Source organism: Cryptomeria japonica, chromosome 11 (assembly GCF_030272615.1).
Source record: "Cryptomeria japonica chromosome 11, Sugi_1.0, whole genome shotgun sequence".
Classification (NCBI taxonomy): Eukaryota; Viridiplantae; Streptophyta; class Pinopsida; order Cupressales; family Cupressaceae; genus Cryptomeria; species Cryptomeria japonica.
In genome coordinates, this window is record NC_081415.1 from 509793503 (window position 1) to 509814175 (window position 20673).

The following is a 20673-nucleotide window of genomic DNA, read 5'->3' on the forward strand; positions in this document are numbered from 1 at the left end:
CACCCAAGACAGGATTCGAACTCATCTTCGATTTCCTGAAGGGCTTGGAACCAAGGGGTTCCAAGAAGGCGAGCTTCACGGCCGCGCAAGTACATACTTTCATATGGCATTCGTATCCTTTTTATTAGATGAAAATTATGATTATGTTAATTAAGTATTAAAGATAGATTGCAAATTAAAAAATGGTTTATATATATATTTATATGTTGTATTCTAACGATCTGTTTTGCAGGACAGTAATCTCTAACTAGTAGGGACATTCCACTCTTTGAGAGAGAAATGCTCTTCCTTTGCTCATGAATAGGAGCAAAGTTGATTCCAAGGCTCTTCTTGAGGTTATTTTGACACATTTTCATGCATGAAGAATAGAGAACTTAAGTTTTGGATTGATGCAATGAAGAGAGAGGTTGAAATTTTGGCTAGTACCTGAAAATTTCTATTGCTCCTTTTTAGGAGCGAATTGTACTTCCTTTGCCCTTCTTTGAGAGCGAAAATGATCCCAAGGCAATTTTGATGACAATTTTGAGCATTTCATATGGGAGAGATGATGATCTTGAGGTATAAGAGGGCAAGATTGGTGAAACTTAGCTGAAAGAAGTGAGTTTCTTACCATTTCCATTTCTTATAATTTGAAGCGAAAATCACTTCCTTTGCCACTTTGGAGGAGCGAATTTCCCTTTTGCCCATTGAAAGAGATGCATATGCCAAAATTTGCCAAGTGTTGGAAAATCTCCATTGCTCTCATTTTGGAGCAAAAACTACTTCCTGTGCTTCCTGAGAGGAGTGAAATCACCCGCCATTGCTCCTTCATGAGAGCAAATTCACTTGTAACGCACTAACTGAGGGTAATTTGATGGTTTTTGCACAAGGAGACTAAAACACTTAAGGAATGAATGAGGTACAAGAGATCAATTGATAAAGAGGTGATAGAATTGCTTGAACTTCCATTGCCTACCCTTAGGAGTGACCTCCTCTTATCAAACCTGCAAATCACATAAAATCAAAGATCATGTCAAATTAAGATACTATAAAGGTTATATATTATGTGTGTTTGATGCTCATTTGTTTGTTTTGCAAGAGGCGAAGAAAGAAATCAAAAGGACCAAGTTGGAGGAAGATTGGAACAAGTGCCCTAAGGATGAAAATTTAACATCAAGGTCAAGAGACAAGGAAGATGTCTTCAAGAGGAAAATTTCATAGGCAAGCACAAGAAGGCGACTACACAAGCATTCACTTATATTGGAACATGATACCCGCATTCAAGGATGTAGATGAAAGAATCAAGATTCCTCACTGCAACATCACAAAGGAGTTCCAAAAAGAGTGAAGAAGCAGTTATGACAAGGCATTATCAAGATCCAAAACTAAGAGGAAGTCAACATCTACATCTTACACCTCCATGATTGAGACATTCAAGAGGATAGTTTCAAAAGAGTTAATCAAAGTTAGAAGATCATGCTCATCACTGCTGAAGTTGGATAATGTTGAGTATCAAGAGATATTACTCAATATTCATTCGTGATTATGAGTCAAGCCTACAGGTAAGCTGAGAGGGCGTCCTAGTTGTCATCCCAGTCACTACTACACCAATCAGAGAAGTCCTACATCAACATATCTTGATTCAATGAACCAAGCTCACCCATGGGGTGACAAACTCTAATGCACCTTACCCCACTATCTATTGGTCAAACGCTCCAGAAATGACGTGTCCCAACATTGCAATTATTTCATTGGCTAGAATAAAGTTTGTTGTAACAAACCCTAATTATGGTTTTCATTGTAAAATCTTGGCCATTGATGGGGTTTGATCCTAGCCATTCATTGTAATGAGCTCTCTATATAAAGCCCAAGCTCTTCATTTGTAAAGGGTAATAGAATAGTGTGTAGTCCAATGATTGATAGATTAGAAGATATAATAGAAGCTAGATTAGGAGGAGGAATTGCTGTTAAGACTTGTAAATGAGATACTTTTTTCATTGAAGTTATGCCGAAATGTGTTATTTTAACAAGTCCCATGGTTTCTACTTCTCATTCGCATTCATGTTGATTAGATTGAATGGAGGAATTTGTTGAATGCATTTGTGTGGAACTCGTTTAGTCCAGACCACTAGCCTCTTGTTGATTGTTGATTGTTGATTGATTACTTGAATGGTAATCAATGTTTGATGGTAATGATTTGAATATCTTTGAATTATTCCTTAGAAGATTGCATTGAGCTTGTGTCAAACTGTTCGGTTTGATGGTGAGACCTTGCCCAGTAGGATTCCATCGAATCATTTACTCTTCTCTTACATTCTTAGGAGTACCTTAGATTCCCTAAACCCTTCTCTTTTGCTCTTTTTTTATTCTCCAAGCAAATAGTTAGGATCTAAGTTCCAACGATTCAAGCATTCAACAATTCAACGTAAGTCCCTTTGTGATTCCAGCATAATCACATGTGATGAACCCTTGCTGGTTCAATTTTTCAACCTGCTGTAATTTATTATTCTTTTTGTGTTTTTGGATTATTAGAGATGGTATTTTAGAAATAGATAGAAGTTGCAGAAAGGGTTTCTTTAATTTTATACACATATTGACTGAATACATGAAATTAATCAGCTGAAACAATAAATTGGAGAATTTAGAAGCATACCCGTAGGTCCTTAGCCAATTTATTGATTAAAAAGATTCAATCAGCAACTTACAAAGTTCTGATTTTTAATTCAGGAAACAAATTAGAATTGCTCTTATTAAGAAACTAGACGCCCAAACAGCATGAAAGATGGCGCCAAAATGAGCAAATCGCGAGCCTTGGGAAAGAGACGCCCAACTCACAAAGAAACATCAACAACAAAGAATTAAATCCTATCACCGATCTGCCTGAAAAGGTCAGATTTGCTTGCAATAATCACCAATTTGACTTCTGAATGAAGCCAACCATAGGTGCAATAATTCAACTGATCTTTTACAGTCTCACCATTACCATGCACTGAAGATTGGACGTTCTCCAATGAAGAATCAAGTCTGAAACCCTCAAGCTCCAAAACCTAGAGAGGAATGAGATATCAAGTATTCAACAATTAATGAATTTGATTTCTCAAAAGGGGTGACTTTATGCATAACCCACAATTTGCCATTTAGTGTTGCTTTTAGGGTTGTAAAAAATTAGTAAGTGTTAAAACACTTTTCAATATGGGCGCCCAACTATAGAGAAAATTAAAAAGTCACTTAAATAAATTTAAGTGAAATATTTTATTAAAAAGTCAATGTGACTTTATAATGAACATCATTAATTAAATATAACTTGTAATCCACTTAAAAATTAATCTCTCTCAATATGACTCCAAAAGATGAACCGTCAGAAGCTGGAGATAAAGCTCAGAAAACCCATGTGACCAGGGGCCTGTCTAAAAATAGCCAAAATGCTATAATTAGAAAATCTCTCAATCGGAGTCAGAAACTGCTCAAACGGAACTTGAATTGAACTCAACACTGATTTGAAGAACATCATCCTCCAACCACTGTCTCCATGACCCTCTATCCATACCCTATTAGCCTACGAGGGTCCAAGAAATATGCTAACTCATCAACTCTAAAGTGCTGACTAGGATGGGGAAATCACATCACATCAAACCATTGAGCTTATCCACACGTCGTGACCCGACATTTATGAACCTTGGAGTTGTCTCTAGTGATCCTTAAGCTAATCTTCAGCATTTGAGTAACTTTGTTCGAGAGAGGATAACATACTTTTGGGTATTTGATTTTGTGTTAGATTGTGTCTAAAAAACACATCAACAGTACCCATACGATACTATTGTAGTAAGTCATCATTCAAACAAAAACATTGTTGTTTTTCATTTGTAAGCCATACTTGAGTCATCTTGCCCAATGGTTGTTAATGTTGTCATTTTGCTTTTGTGTCAACCCCTTTGTAGGTCCAATGAGCAATTTTCAACGTATCAACCAAGGTGAAGATGAGGACTATGACATAAAGGAAAGATGATGGTGTGCTAATGTAGGGAATGGTTACTGGGGTTCCTAGAGTGCATATTAACAAGGAAAATTTATTTTTGATGATTTCAAGTTAGAGAAAGGTAAATAAGTGATGCAAATCCTACATGGGAGAGACAACAAGAAGTTCCAATGCCAAAAAGTGGTGCAAAAGTTACCTAGGCATGTCCTTTTTTTCTGGAGGTCATTTATGGTGAATTTTTAGTGAAAAAGATACCTAAGTGGAAAACGTGTATGAAATTTCCAATTTGTGCAATAAATTAGGACATAAAATCATTAAAATGTGACTTTTCTTTGTAAAAGATAAACTCAACATCAAAATAGACTAGGTGTTCTACTTGTGTGAAAATCACTCGAGTGAACTTAGAAATATAAAAGAAGTGCTACACACCTTTGAGTGCTCATAATGACTTAAGTGACAAAAACTCAAAGTGAAAACCTAATAAAATTTTTCATGCAAATTCCAAAGTTCCCAGCTAGTGACTTAAATGATAGAAGGTCAATGAGAAACATGTTAAAATGGTCTTAAGTGAAGAAAGGACATGCCAAGGAATTTGAATGCTAAGTATGACCGATAAAATAGAAGGAAAAAGTGCCAAAAGTAACTCAAGTGCTTTCTAGGGGTGTTGGATGACAAAAGTGAAAAGAAAAACACAAGAAAGTTGCACCAAGAGGCTCAAAAGAAGGCTTGGAGAGAGGAAGTCACTTCAATAAGAAATTGAATGTCAAATCATAACTAAAGGTGCAAGAAGTCGAAAACACACCCTTTACATGGAAAAGTTGAAGTTTCAGTTTGAAAACACAAAAGGATGCCATCGAAGCAAGTTTCCTACTATCTTGTTGATTGTTAGCAATAAATTCTTCATCGTTGTAGTTATCTAAGGATCGACACTTGTTATCATCCTTCTAGCGCCTACAATAGTTGTCATGAACTTTACTATTTTCTTCGCACCATTCAAGCCACTTCAAGATGTTTGATTTGTTGTGTAAGAGGTTTTTGTGATGGGCGAGGTCTACGGCATGAACATTTTATTTCACAAGTTTTTAAGGATTCAAGTGTTTGTGATCTATGATCCTAGAGCTTCAACATCATGTTGTATAGCCTTGTAGTGGATCATAGATTCATAGTCTGCTGCTTTATTTTATTACTTTATGTTTTTGTAATGTTATATTATTATTTGTAAGTTCCTATGTTCAAAGTTGTAATTGATTTCTAGGTTCAAACATCAAACTTAAAGACAAACCATTAGCTATAGTCGCCCAATGGATTGGGGGGGTTGGGTTAATGTTTGCCAATATCTAGGGGGGTCTTGAGTCCAATCCAGAACCTACTTAATCTGAATCTGGTCTGGAGTACACAATTTATTTGGGATGGAATGTAAAAAATATATTTTACCCTTTATTTTTATGGATTTATATTTTGGAATTCCTAATTAAATCCTTACTTATTGAATGACAAGTATGTTTTTTGTTCATTGAGTCAATTCTAATCTTGTTCTTTCATGACTATAATGGCCATTTTAAAAAAATGGAGCTGATGCTCATAAATTTCACGTAAGGTTGTCTTGTCTATGTCAGTTAATCAGATCATACTTATGATGGACTCAATAAAACTAAACATGTAATGCTCGTCAAGCCACCTATAACAATTTAGGATCAGCCCTTCTGTTTTTTGTGTTTTCTCCATGTTTAAAATTCTGAATACCTTCATACATTTAAAATTTGTTGATTAACCTGCTGCTGAACACTTCTTTCAGCTTCACAATTTGTGTCTTTATTATCATATGCAAGTTAATCTAGTCTTAAGTTTTAACAATCTAAATAAAACTAATAATCAGTATAGTTAAAAATTTAAAAGTAATTTAAAATTTAAAAACTGCCAAAATTTACAACATTATCTTCTTTACTTTTGAAGACTTATATTTTAAAATAAAAGTAGATAATGTAAATTAAAATGAGTAAAAATAAATTTTAGAAAGTAGAAATCAGTATGATATTATTTATATCTTCAATAGCTTTGACTTTGAGAATAAATCTAAAATGGTGTACATATGTAATGATTAGTCACACACATTTCAATTTCAATGGCATCTGCATAAATCTTCTGAATTGACAAGATTTTGCACAACTTTTGTATCATCACGTTGATCAAATGAATGGAACTTGGTGTCCAAAAGATGTGTTTGTATCTTGCTTCCATTAACAATCCTGCAGCTCTATAATATTTGCATTTGTTACTTGGACAACTTTCTTAAGTCCTATTGACTTTCTGGCACCTATAAGAGATTATAAAAACAATTGTGTATCCTTCATTTGACCCTCACAATCAATCAGGTTTGCAAAGATGATTCCTTTAGGGTATATCAACAATTGTATTTATTAAGGGCTTAATTTTTGCAATCTTTCCGTCCATTTGACACAGACACACACTTTTTCTGCCAAGAATCCATAATGAGATTCAATTCATTCTCCATATTTTCTTTTTCCTGAATGAACAATGTGGTATGTACCTTATCATAACTATTGCTTGTTTATCTATTTGCAGTTCATTTGACGCCTCTCACTATTTCAACCTAGTATGGTGACCTCTAGAGATTAAATCAAGAGCCCATTTTCATAAATACATCACCTAGTAAGTTTGGCAGCAAGGTCCTCAATTGGATATTGAAAGCTTTTCCAAGAATTCCACATATTTTCTTCTTTTATGTGAATGTGGATTATCTTCAACTAAATATGTCATTGATTGCAAAAGGGCATGTGGGGAGTTGTAAATGAAGGACTCCTCAACCGTAGTTCAAAATCTTGTGACTCACCAAGCCCAATTTTGACTTGGATTTGGTGACTCAACAAAAACTTGGCAGAAGTCAACAAACTAAAAATACTTAAATTCTATGTTACCTGGGGAGGCGTCCCCAGTATTGTTTTTAGGCATCCACGTCCCGGGGATAGGGGACTCCTAGGGGATGTCCCCATAAATTCTGCATATTGACAGTGAATTTTGACAATGAATTCTTTAAGCAATTTGACTTTGACTCTCAATTTAACACAAATTTGGCATACGAACTCTGCTAGTTCTGATATGTTAAGGTTCTATAATTTATATGTGCATGTTTTATCCATGTTTTCATATGAATATTTTAAATTTCCCTATATATTTTAATTTTCCCTATTTTTATATAGCCGTCCCCTAGCCGTCCCCTAGCCGTCCCCAAAATTGGCAAAAAATCACCATCCCGGAAATGCGTACCCCGGTCCCCTGCCATCCCCGTACACCTCTTCAATATCATTGCCGTTGATATCATTTCTATTTTATATATTAATGTGTCAAGGTAGCGTCCCCACTTTATCTCCCATTTTCCTGTATTCTTTCCTCATTTGACCCCTCAAAGAGCCCAGATGAGTACTTCCCATATCCATCACTCCACACTCCTCCTTTGCTTGGCACAATAAAATATATCAGATATAATTGTTGCAGTTATCAAGGTTTGGTGCTGAAAATATTGACAGCAGAGAGATGTCTTCCTACTCTCTTTGGATTATTATCAGCAAGCATATGTTTGTATATGTGGGAAAATCTCCATGATATTAATATCTTCTTTAACTCATTCGCTGACCTTTCTTATATTCTCTTTTTGATTTAGCATCATCGTTATAAATTCGAGTCTTACTTCCAAAGTCGTCTCCATAGGAGACTTCTCAATTTGAACAACCTCAGTGAACTATGCTCATAAGGACTTAATCTTAGAATGTTTTTTAAGGTTGGATGGGGACATCACAATCTCCCCTTCTTGGAGGTGCTTGCCCACAAGCATTTTAAAATCACTGATTCCTGGATCCCAGATGATCCTTAGGAGACTCGTATTATGTTGATTATGTGCTACTCTGATTACAAATATCAGTTCTTCATATCCAAACTGCCTCCTGTTCTCAAATCTTAAGAAGTACCTGTTGTCTAACTTCCAACTGTAATAGATATCATCCTTGATTAATGTAGAAGGAGAAATTTTGCTTGACCATAATGTCTTGACATATTCCTTCAAAGTGTCAAGGAAAAAATTACAATTCCTCCAACTTGAATGTGGGTAAAAATCATGGTTCATGGAGATGAAGAAATTCAATTTGGTGCTGATAGGGTTCTTCTTAATTCTTTTAATGGTTCAATACACACTTGTTCATTACTTCTTGTTATTACTAGGGGAAAACAATAATTACTTTGTTTAGGAGGTATGGATATTCTTCTTTTAACCAAATTGAAGTACCCAACATCTGTTTGTTGATCCAAAGAACGAAATGTATGGTTGTGAATGCCAATCTCTTGTAGATTGTTTGGAGAGGGTTCTAGTGGTAACACCACGAGGACTTATCTTGCTGCATTGATCATGTCTTAACTCTTCATTGGTGGGAAGTGCGCCTAGATCCCAGGTTTTGTGATTGACTTTGTCCTCATCACATGATTCCGGAGTAACTTCGCTATTCAGTTTTAAAAGAGGCTTATCATAGGTCTTATTGGCTTCAACCTCAAACAAGGGTTTAGTTACTATAGCTGAAAGTTATCCTTGTTTCCAAAATCAAACTTATCTTCTTCCGAACTTTCCTCATCTGATTTCTCTGGCCTATGTTTCGAATTATAGGTCTCGTCCATGCTATCATTTCTTCCCTTGTCTTTGTGACCTCTGAAGTGTCTAGTTATTTCATCTTGATTTTCTGTTTGTAAGGTTTCATGAACATCTATTGATTTATCTTTTCCTTGCTAATGACACCTTGCTGCTGATCTATCCTCGCTTACTATCTTTGGTTCCTCATCCTCCAAAGTCTTCAATGTCATTTGTTGTGATTCTCATTTAGATGAGTGTGCATGTGAAACTCTTGATCCAATATTGCAATTAATCTTCTCTTGTTCATCCAACTGTTCATGCTTTTCAATTCTTCTCCTTAGGTCAAGGTGATGACCTCAATGTTCTTTAGGTAAATACTTCATTCGTAGATCAATGTAGTCTTCTAGAGACATATCATGATGCAATCCTCCTTTTATCCAATCTTGTCGAAATTGCTCATGTAGATCTACCAACATTTGGTCATTGCTTTGATGTTTGACTCTAGATGGGAATGTCGTTGTGACTGATTTCAAACTCATTATAGGTTTATGCTCATTGAGAGTTTGATGGTTATTGCCTCCATTGTTTATCTTGGTTAGCATGCTCAACAATTGAGAGAGTCTCTCTTAAATATTCTTCTGTTCCACAAATTCTTGGATGAAGCTTCCGCTGTCACCTTATCTCTACTCTTTCACCAAATTTGAATTTGGAAGAATTACCTTTAATACTATCTCTTTGAGGACCTTTCTGTATCTTTTGCTTAATAACACTATTTATTTACACCTAACCTCCACAAGCTGGCAGGTTCATTAGCTGTGATACCACTTGTAATGTCCCCTTAAGTTAACACTTAGGAAATAGGGACAATTAACTTGCAAAATCAATTGCAAGAGACTTCTTTCCTTAAAGTCTTACTTAATACTAAGAATGACGATCTATGATACCACTTATGAATGTTAATATTATATATTTGATGACAATATCACTGCTATCACTTATATGACAATTGGATATATGCAAGGTGATTAAGTCTATATATATAGAGAATACCAAGATTATCTTGATAATATGTATAATCTGCAAATGACAATATATAGATTGGATATTGATCTCTGCTATATTTAATATGACTTTAGGGATTATGCAAAGTTAAGATATTCCAATCTGCAGATTTTATGAAGTTATGCATTGAATCTCCTTCCGACTTGCTGAATAGTCTTTGAGAATATGCAATGGCATTTTGTGTTGTTTCTGAATATCACTTTTGAATTATGCAACCTGATTATGCCGAAGGCAAAACGCTCTAATGAGCAGATCCAAATAAGATACAAGAATAAACAAAGACAAATTCAATTATCCTCTGATTTGCGGGTTGATACTCTTTTATATTTATTGGAGCAAATGGTTGTATCTTCTTGAAACGGCTAAACCGATTCTCTAATTCAATCGCACTCTTCCTTTAATTAGTGATCACCGGCAACTTTAACTGATAATTAAAATTCCCTAAGGTTGGTGACTCTTGTATTTGTCAAGTCATTAATTTCTTTATTGCTGTTAACATTAGTTGTTACTGCCGCTATTAATAATGATTCGTAGTTACAAATTTTTATATTATAGACTAATATTTGTTAATTAATTTCTTTATTCTAATTGATCCTCCTTATGCCTTAATCGATATTGCTTTGATGGATATCCCTTAATCGCTGTTGCTCTGGTCGTTGTTTGCAGTTACAGAGTTGTATCTTATCACACCATACTTAACGGTCATTAGTTCAACTGTCTTTATCGATCTTTACTTCTTATCTCATCCTTAGCAAAGATAATTTCGATTCTTTCTTAATCGCTTCATCTAGAAACACTTGAGTGTCGTGATGGTGGTAGGAGACCCATGCTACTGATAATTCATCGTAATTGCTTACATCATACTTAAATGATTATGAACGACATAAACTTTTATTGCTCCTTTTATACACCTCTTCAATATCATTGTTGTCGATATCATGTCTATTTTATATATTAATGTCTCAAGGTAGTGTCCCCGCTTTATTTCCCATTTTCCTATATTCTTTCCTCATTTGACCCGTCAGATAGCCCATATAACTACTTCCCATATCCATTGCTCCGCACTCCTTTGCTTGGCACAATAAAATATATTATATATAATTGTTGTAGTTAACAACGTTTGGTGCTGAAGATATTGACGGCAGATAGACATCTTCGTACTCTCTTTGGATTATTTTCAGCAAGCATATGTCTGTATATGTGGCAAAATCTCCATGATGTTAATGTCTTCTTTAACACATTTGCTGACCTTTCTTACATCCTCTTTTTGATTTCACATTGCCATTACAAATTTGAGTCTTACTTCCAGATTCATCTCCATAGGAGACTTCTCAAATTTGAACAACCTTAGTGAACTATGCTCATAAGGACTTAATCTTAGAATGTTTGTTAAGGCTGGATGGGGACATCACAATCTCCTTAACAAAAGATGAGACTAGGATTAAAATATTGCAATTGTTATCTTTATTCCCTCTTTCAATTTTATATATTGTAGAAATTAATCTTTAGGAATCCCATTGCCATTGTTCCAAATACAATCTTTAGTTCCAATGCCTATTATTCTCACAAGAATTGGGTTTAATGTCATTGCATGACCTATATTGGATTTGATGTTGGACTGGAGTATCTCCAAATATATAATCTCCACCCATTAGCTACTTCAACATTGCCAAGGGACAAAACCTAGTCAATTTTAGAAGCAGTTCTTACCCCTTGCCCTATATAGTTGGAGCTTGCTGCCATTGTAGGAAAATATCTATGTTTGCAAATTGAAAAGAAAATACAGAAGTAAGAATGGAAGATTTTAATGACCTCCCAGAGACGAAGAGCCTTAGCTCTAAGGAATTTTCAATCTCTTATTAATGTTGGACCTTCCGGTTGCTTTCATATTTGATACCGGTATCGTTGTAGGCTACACACTCCATGATGAAGTACCATTCTATCTCCATTATCCCATAGTTGTAGCATAGGCATGTCCTCATTTCCCATATTTCTTTAGGTATAGTCCATTGATAGGCCTGATACCCAAGGTGATGCTATCTAGTCCATAACTGAGCAAGTAATGACTTCACTTTCCTCTTAATTGTAGCTCTCATGTATGCCTTGCTTTGTCCACATGGTAGTCTAGAATTTTCTCACATTCTTTCTTTCATCATTGGTGTTTGGGCACTCATGTATTTTAATGTTCTATTTACTCATCCATTTGTGTTTTTGTATTGTACACATCTTCTTCCTTTGACTTAGTTCCTTCTCCATACCATTCTAGGTCAGCATTGATTATCCATATTTTGAACCTTTTTTAGATAACTTAATATTTGAGTTTTTGTTAATATCTGTAGTGGGAAAGTACTTGCTTCAGTTAAAACAATTGCACATGAGACAAAAGTTTTGATTTTGATGCTGTTTATGACTAAATGCTTTTGAATTCAATTCGACATACTAGTCCCCCATAGTTCACACCCATATAGGACTATTGGTGTGACAAGAAAGCCAAAAATGATTTTTGCCATTATTCAGCATTCTTGCATCTATTTTGTAGTAAGAATAAAGCTTTCCACCTCGTCAAATACATTTTTCCTTGCAAATCTTCCAATTGAGCTTCATGTGGGAATCAATCCCAAGATACTTGTATTCTTCCACTATTTCCAGTGGACTTCCTTTGAAGAAAAAGAAAATTTGTTTCCTTTTTCTTCTTAGTAAAACTATCATGACTTTGGTTTTGCCAATGTTCACTCACATTCCTACATTTTGGTAGACCAGTTCTAAAGCCCTCGGATGCTCTCTAAAACCGTAAGTTGTTATTGGAACTGGAATAAGGCCATCAATAATAAATATATAAGAGTAAGTTCACCATGTATCCAACAAGTTACACACTCTCCCCCTTACAAACTATTTTGTTTAACCAGTCTCCAAGTTTATGAATGTATAAACCAAAGAAAGTGGGGGATATAGTGCTGCCCTTGTTGATGCTGATGTTGCTTCCAAAACATTTTGACATTCCATCTCTTGTTTTATTTTTGCCTTGACCTACTCATAAAGCCTATGAATTGCCACTCCATATTCAGTGGAATTCCAAGTTCCCCCAGCTTGTTCCAAAGTTTGTCCTTGCGTACCATGTCAAAAGCTTTTTCAAGTTCAACAAAGCAATAGAAGCTTCTTCTCCTTGAATATCCTTTAGTTTTTAATCATATGCAGTGATCAATAGTTGAGTGTCTTGGCTAAAAGCTAACCTGTCCTTATTCCCTTGTTCCTTTTTTTTGTACACAACTGCTTATTTTGTGTTCTATCATGCTCTCAAAAAGTTTTTGGAAGAGGGTTGACTTTAATAGTGCGATAATTAGAGGAATTATTACTATCGTTGCTTTTATAGAGATGAATAATGACACTAGTTGTCCACTCTTTGGGGAAGCTAGCTTTGGGTGATATTGTTGAAACTTCTTTTGGTGTATGGTGCGATGATCTTTACTGCCTGTTTTCAAAATCCAATTTGTAGCCCATCTATATCTTGTACTTTACCTCCTGCTAGACCCTCTATCCCTACTTGATATCTTCCATAGAAAAGAGCTTGGTTGGTTTGTTAATTATGGGAGTATCATTATCTTGAACCCTCTCACAGAGAAACTTTGGATATTCTAACCATCAGGAATCTGTGATATTGATTTCTATTTTTTTCCTTTTCTGTTGTAATTTCCTTCAAAAGCCTTGGGTTATGTTTTCCAAGAGAAGTTAATCTTTGCTTCTTGTGTCCACATATCTTTCTTTTTTTGGATAGTATCATTTTCTTATAAGTGTTCTTATTTTCTTTGCTCATCCCAATCTCTTTCAATGATCTTTTTACACCCTTGTATTCTTTGTCATACCATGGGTTTTCTGGAAAAGTACTTGTAGATCCTTTCTCAGGTCTAGATCTTTTGCAAGCACTTAAAGCTTTGTGAATTAATGGCATTAACATATTGCTGCTTACATGTTCACTTGTCTCACTCACCTTATAATTCTGTAGATTAATCTTTGCTTCCTGGAGGTGTTGTTCAAGGGCTATTGTTAAGAGTTCATGATTTTATTGATTCATGTGGATTTTACCCTGAAGGTAAACATTATTTCTTTGTACTGAGCACGTTCTCTTTGTTGTCTGTTTGTGAGAATGACAAGCTTTACAAATAATAGTTTATGATCTGAGTTCAGCTCCATATTGAAAACTTAGAAGATTGCCATTTCATGATAAAATAAAATGATAGAAAATTATAGAACATTAACAACAAAACCATTATGAAAATAAAATAAGACAAAACTTATCTACCAAGAAAGGAATCTCCTTGCTGCAAACTATTCAGTTCCTTTGGCAGAAAAAAAATCATTTTCAAATGCATAGTAGTTTCAGCCCCAAGCACCTTAGGAAGAGAGTGAAGTAAGAGTTCAGTTTGCAATTTTTGCTTTTGTTTAGTGTTTTTCATGGTTTTTAGTGCTTTTGTTGCACTAGGGACAGACAGTGTTGGTCAGTTTGTGGTTGAGTCATGCTTAGTTAGGTTTCTTTTAAATCTCTTTTTTTGGTTGACAATCATGGGTATCCTAAGTGCTCCATTTTTGTACCCACATCTTGCCTGGGTATTTATTGGCTCAACAGTCCCTTGTAGACGGTTGGGTATTACCCCATGTTTTGCCTAGATACGTGCTGAATGTGGGACATACCCGAGACACTAGAAAAATCTAGGACACCAGCTAGCTCCCTGGGGCAGTATTTTTCCCAGAATCATGCCAGAAATTTTACGGAGGTTTCTGTTGCAGTATTTTGTAATGTAGGTTCAAGGTTTGACTTCTTTACCAATGCACTTCTTCTATTATATACATTTATTAAGTGTTTAGTGAACTTATTTTTTTAAATCCAGGTTCATCTGGTTTATCCTTCTATGTTATTATTGTTCTAACTCAGGTTCTTCTCGTTTAGCCTAGTATTTCATTATTATAACTGTATATACTTGCGTGATTCCATCAACCTATATTAGGTCAATTGAAGACATCAATATAAATTTTTTTTCTCTTTTTTTGTCTTAGCATGTTTATCGACTGTTTTAAGATTTTCTTGGTAAAATGCATATAGCTGTGAAATCACTGTTTGTATTCTTTGATGTCTTGGTTGGTTGTAGTTGTATTTTCTTGTGTTTTCACTTGCTTACTTTGCATTTATGCCTTTTTCAGTTTTTCACTCTGTGTTATTTGTAAACTGTTTAGTTTTTTATTTTAGCTTCTTTTGCTACTATGGAGTTACAGAGTACGACATCACTATTCATTGAATGCAATGCACAGTTGAGAATATTAACTTACTGTTCTGACTTTCTTGGTATTAATGTGAATTCCTCAAGGACTTTGGAAAAACAATGACTTTCTGTGTGAATGTTGCGTCCGTGTAATCTGTATGGTAAAATTGATAGAGGATTCACATTCACTGAGATACTTTTAGTTTTATTTTATATTGAAATTCATGTTAGCATTTCCAAAGGCTTGGATTTTGTATTGAAATTCATGTTCAGCATTTCCAAAGGTTTGGATGTATGAGAATTCATTATTTTTAACATCAGAGTTTTAGCATACTAATTAACTTTCTAAATGGCATGATTTTCAGGCGCTTGCAGATTCCATTAATTGCATGCGAGACAGTAATGATCCAACAATTGAGGTTCGACACACAATATCTTGATCAAATGTGTTACTTTTTGCATAGCACAGTTTGTTTTGAAGCACAATCTAGCAGTCGTTATTTTTACCACATGTAAAAATTTAAAATTGTATTATTGAAAGATTCATTGGAAAGCAAGAACTCTAAAAACTATCAACAAGAGCTCACCTATTTCTTTGCAGATATTAAAAATCATTAGTTTATCCACTGTAATAAATTTTTGTATTTTCTATTTCTTTGCAGGTCCGTATTTGAATTCATTAAAAATAATTATTTTATTCAGTGTAATAAAGTTATGTATTTTTTGTGTGATTGGATTTAAATTGTATGAAACTACTAGAATCAGTTCAGAATTCAAAATCATTTGACTGTAGGTGAGAGTCTTTAGTGAGTTTTGTCATGTGTATCCGCATGTTTTAATCATAAATAAAAGCATGTCTCCATAAACTCATTTTTAGTTGGTGAGATTCAAGAATCAAATTAGTGTTCGATAAGGACACATCCCCCATTAGAAACAGACCATTTCCAGTATGGGACATCCCTAGGATGATGGGATGCCAAGAAGATGTTTCCCCCACCATTAGTATGGAGATGTCCCTAGGATATTTCCCTCAAGCGGGGATGTCTCTAAGTCTTTCTTCCCTGGTGGGGATGTTGAGGGGACATTGGGTGGTCCCTAGGATAGTGTGGAGACTTCCAAAAGTCTCTCAGTCATCCCCAAGACTCCCAACCACCTCCCATGTCTAAAAATGTCAAAAAGTGTTGTTTTAGAAACATCCATTTTTTGGAAATGTGGACCACTGACATTAACCCCAAAAGTAATAGATCTTGCCTACACCTTAGACATTCATATAATTGATGAACAATATAACAAAAGTTTACACCAATGTACTATGAATAATTATATTTAAACTTGCAATATAAACTACTGTATAGAACAGAAGATATCTGAAAATTACTTTCAATGACCTAAACTTGAAAATACCTCACATCCCAACCTAGACCTCTCCTTGGCCCTCTTTCAACCCTTGCGATTGTTCCTCACACCTAGTGACCAAGATACCTCACTGACGTCATCCAAATCTGACCCCAAATGTGACGCCTATCATCATGCATTGGAATGCCCAACAGTGATCAAGGTTGGCACCCAGGAATGGAGACTAACCTCACTGCTAGCTGACGAGATGTATGGCGGCCAGAGAAAGCAATACAATTTTCTCAACTCGCTGAGTTTTAGGTATCACCCACTAGCAATGGCTTCCCTATTAACATTGGGGCCCAAAAATTTTCTCGTAAAACTCTTGTAAATATTCTAATATTTGTTGTCTGTGAGACTTTAGAAATTATTGAATTTTCAATCATTAAATTCTTGCGTGAAACTTGTGTAATTCCACCTACAATCAGCTAGGGTAGATATCTCACTACCATAACTGATTCCCTTACGGTTTTTGTCCTAGGGTTTGCTCCAACAAGAAGCTCAAACTCCACAATAGAGAAAATAAACTGGTATGTCCAAATATGCTCGTAAATCCTCTTTTTATATCTTTCCATAGAACATTCCCAAAGTGACCTTTTAATTTCCCATTTAAATTATTTCTTAAGCATTTTTATAAAGTGATGTTTAATAATTCAGAATTCCCCTTTAATTCACTTAAGTCACTTTATAAAATAAATTTAAGTCATCTGTAATTTTTCCTTTATTGGGTAACTTATTTAATTAATTAAATTTATTCTTTGATAGAGCTTAAAATTAGCCTATGGGTACTAAATAGGCTAAATTGGACACTTCCAACTACTTTGTGGAAGGGGATATTACATCTACATTTGTGCTTCATGTGACCTAAAGTAAAAATACCAAAGAGAAAATGCTTGCATCCTGAACCCTTGCATTATGTTTGGTTTAAAATTCAAACCATAAATTTCATCTTTTGTAGTGTCACTATGAGTTCTCAAACATTTGTGAGGAAAAGGGTTAGCCTTAGGGGTTTGAAGTTGAAATTAGGGCTTTGAGCATAGATTTGAAGGGATAGTTGAAGCTACTAGTTCTATTGGATGTGTAAACTCTAATTGCCCTTTGTCATCATTGGAAAAATTAGCAAAGGGTCCTTTATATTTAAAGTCCCCATTTAAGATAGGTTGAAACCAAACTACATGCAAAGCCTTCAGTAGGGGGCACTATGTTGTGAAAGTGCCATTTTGGTGACCTTGAATTTAAGGACAACAATATTATAGTCATTGTTGGACTACTCACAGAGCACTTGATGAGTTGCCAAGTACTTGTGGGATTTTTTATTGTTGAGTTTTCCCTATTTTCACTTGTAACTTTGTTGTGCCAAGTTTTCTGCAAGTTTGATTTGAGTTTTATGTGAGTAGCCACCAAGTAGATAGTGAGTTCAAGGTAAACTTGGCTTGTGCTATTAGAATAATACTTTATTATTTTATTATTAATGCTCAATATTGTAAACTTAGTGTAAATATCTTAATAAGGTCTTGCTCGATCTTATTGGCAGTTTCTTTTTACAAACTTGCCCTCTTGTAATTCTTTGTAATCCTATTTATTGAGCATTTTCTCATTGTTAACATCATCCAATTTTTTACCAATTACTTGCGTAATATGGTAAAAGAGCCATAGAAAAAAAAAATTCGAAATTTTTTTTAGTGGAATTTTTTCAGATTTTTTTTTTCGATCAACCTAGGGGTTTTCGTGGGTCTGTTTTGGAATTTTTGTTTTTTCCACCCACATCCATGCCTTCTGTCTGAGGTTTTCGAACCTGTATAAGAGCTGCACGATTTTATTTTTCGTGCCCGTTTTTCTGCTCTCTGCGCGATTGTTTGCGCCCAACCTCTGCACCCATGGCAGATTTTTTTTCTGGCTCAAGGGTTTCTGCTCATCCCGACGCGATGTCATTAACCTCTGCATGCAATTTTTCTTTTCCTGCTTGCAAATTTTTTTTCTGCCATTTTTGGACGGAAATCTGCTTTTTCGATTAGGGTTTTTACCCTTAAGATCAAGTTGAATTTTTTTTCCGATTGCAAATTCTTGATGGGTTTTTCGAGATCTCAACTGGGTCGTTGTTAGAATTTTCTGGGTGACTCGATTTTTGAGCCAGCGGATCCAGATTCCGATAGCAAATTCCTTCTGGGTTTTTCGCAAGGATTTTGGGTTGTCTTCAAATTTTCCTGGGTTAGCTGGAATTTTTTTCTTGAATTTCATGTCAGTCGTACTTCATTTTTTGAAGTCTGTACCTGCATCTGCCTCTGTTTCTGCATTGGGATTCAAATTTTTTGAATTCTGTGCCAGCGCCTCTTCTCATTTTTTTCGTTTTCCATGCATTGGGAAATGTGCAAGATGGCGTCACTGACCAACTTGATGTTGGAAGGCAGTCAACGATTTATTGGGACAAATTATAACACTTGGAAGCAACGCATGCTGACTATTTTTGAATATTGCCACTTGGATAATCTTGTTTTGGGCACAGAGTCCCGTCCTCAAACACTTGGAGCTGACCAGGAAAAGTTTGATGACCGTAATCGAGAAGCTGTTATGCTTCTCAAGCTCTGTGTTACAGATGACCAACTACCTTAGATTCCTTCCGGCAAGTCAACTGCAGATATCTGGAAGTATCTCAAGGAGTTGCATGAGATGTCCGACAAGAGTCGAGCCTTTTTTCTGAAGAATCAACTGTTCTCCATTATGATGGATGAACGCATGTCCTTACAGGAGCATCTTACAAAGATTAAGGACATTCGAGATCAGCTCGAAGCTATTGGTCGGCACATGGAGGAAGAGGATATGGTAGTCATTACTCTGAAAAGTCTACCAAAACCGTATGAGCACTTTATAGAGACTCTCAACATTACTTCTACTAATGTTGATCTGAAATTTCCAGAGTTATGCATCAAACTTCTGCAGCAGGATCGTTGGAAACAACAGTTTGGTAGCGGTGCTATTTCAGCCTCCTCAGAACATGCCTTTGCTGCCAAATCCTTTCACAAGGATAAAGGCAAATCCTAGTCATCCCGGTCCTTTCAGCAGAAGTGCTCTTCTCAGTCTCAGGATGGTTTCAAGAAAAAGAAGGTGCAATGCAATTACTGTCACAAATTTGGTCATATGATCAAAGATTTCCGTACAAGATTAGCTTCCAAGCAGCGGAAGCAGGGAGGGTCTCAACCTAAAGCCAATGTTGCTGAGCACACAGAGCAGAAAGAATCTGCCTTTTATGCCTTCATGGCTAAAAGACCTGAAGTCTTCTGCCTGGTACATTGATTCTGGTGCTTCTCGTCATTTCACTTACAGGCGTGACTGGTTTGTTGAGTTCTCCCTCTACACTGATTCAGTTATTTTTGGAGGTGGTGAAGAGTACATTTTTGTCGGCAAGGACAACATTTAGATACAGTCTGGAGGGAGGAATCTCATATTCCTCAATGTGTACTATGTTCCTGGTATGGAACTTAACCTCCTTTCTATCAGTCAGATTATGCGGCATTCTCCTCAGCTGGATGTCATTTTTAGTACACATAAGTGCTCGATTGTTGATCGTGCTTCTAGCACTACTATAGCTGTGGGCATTGAGGATCATGGTCTATATAGACTTGTGGATACATGCGATTCTCTTGAACATGCCTTCGCAGCTAAATCTTCATCTATCAGTAGTCTCTGGCATCAACGATATGGTCACCTGAACATTCATTATCTTGCACAGCTTGTTCGGGAAGCCTTAGTACATGGTCTACTTGATATTCAAACTCAGAATCATCGTGTTTGTGAAGGTTGCTAGGCTGGGAAGCAGCACCGGACACTGTTCAAGGATGGTGACTCATGGCAAGCCTCTAAGGTACTGCAACTGGTCCACGCTGATTTATGTGGTCCTATGAATACTACTTCTGTTACTGGGTGCAAGTATTTCTTGCTTTTTGTTGATGATTTCAGTCGTAAAATGTGGGTGTATTTCCTTAAGCAAAAATCAGATGTGTTTACTATATTTCAGAAATTTAAGGCCTTAGTAGAAAAAGAGTCTAGTTCTTCTATTATTACTCTTAGGTCTGATAATGGGGGGGAGTTTTGCTCTTCTGCTTTCTCTACTTTCTGTGATACACATGGCATAAAACGTCAGTTAACCACACCATACACCCCTCAGCAAAACGACGTTGTAGAACGTCGTAAGCACCATTACAGAAATGGCTAGGTCTATGATGGAACATAGAAACGTGCCTAAGAAATATTGGGCAGAAGCAGTGTTCACAGTAGTCTATCTTCTTAATAGGTCACCCACTCATGCTGTTAAAAATAAGACTCCCGAGGAAGCATGGTCTGGTTGCAAACCTCGGATCAGCCATTTGAAAGTTTTTGGC

General features: G+C 35.8%; 1 protein-coding gene across 1 annotated transcript in view; it reads left to right on the forward strand.

Annotated features, from left to right (window-relative positions):
* Window positions 1-20673, forward strand: part of LOC131034553 (uncharacterized) — a 400008-nt gene that overhangs the window by 259592 nt on the left and 119743 nt on the right. Inside the window, exon 23 of the mRNA XM_057966103.2 lies at window positions 15268-15321. Within this exon, the coding sequence (XP_057822086.2) occupies window positions 15268-15321 (54 nt within the window). The remainder of the gene's footprint in view (window positions 1-15267; window positions 15322-20673) is intronic.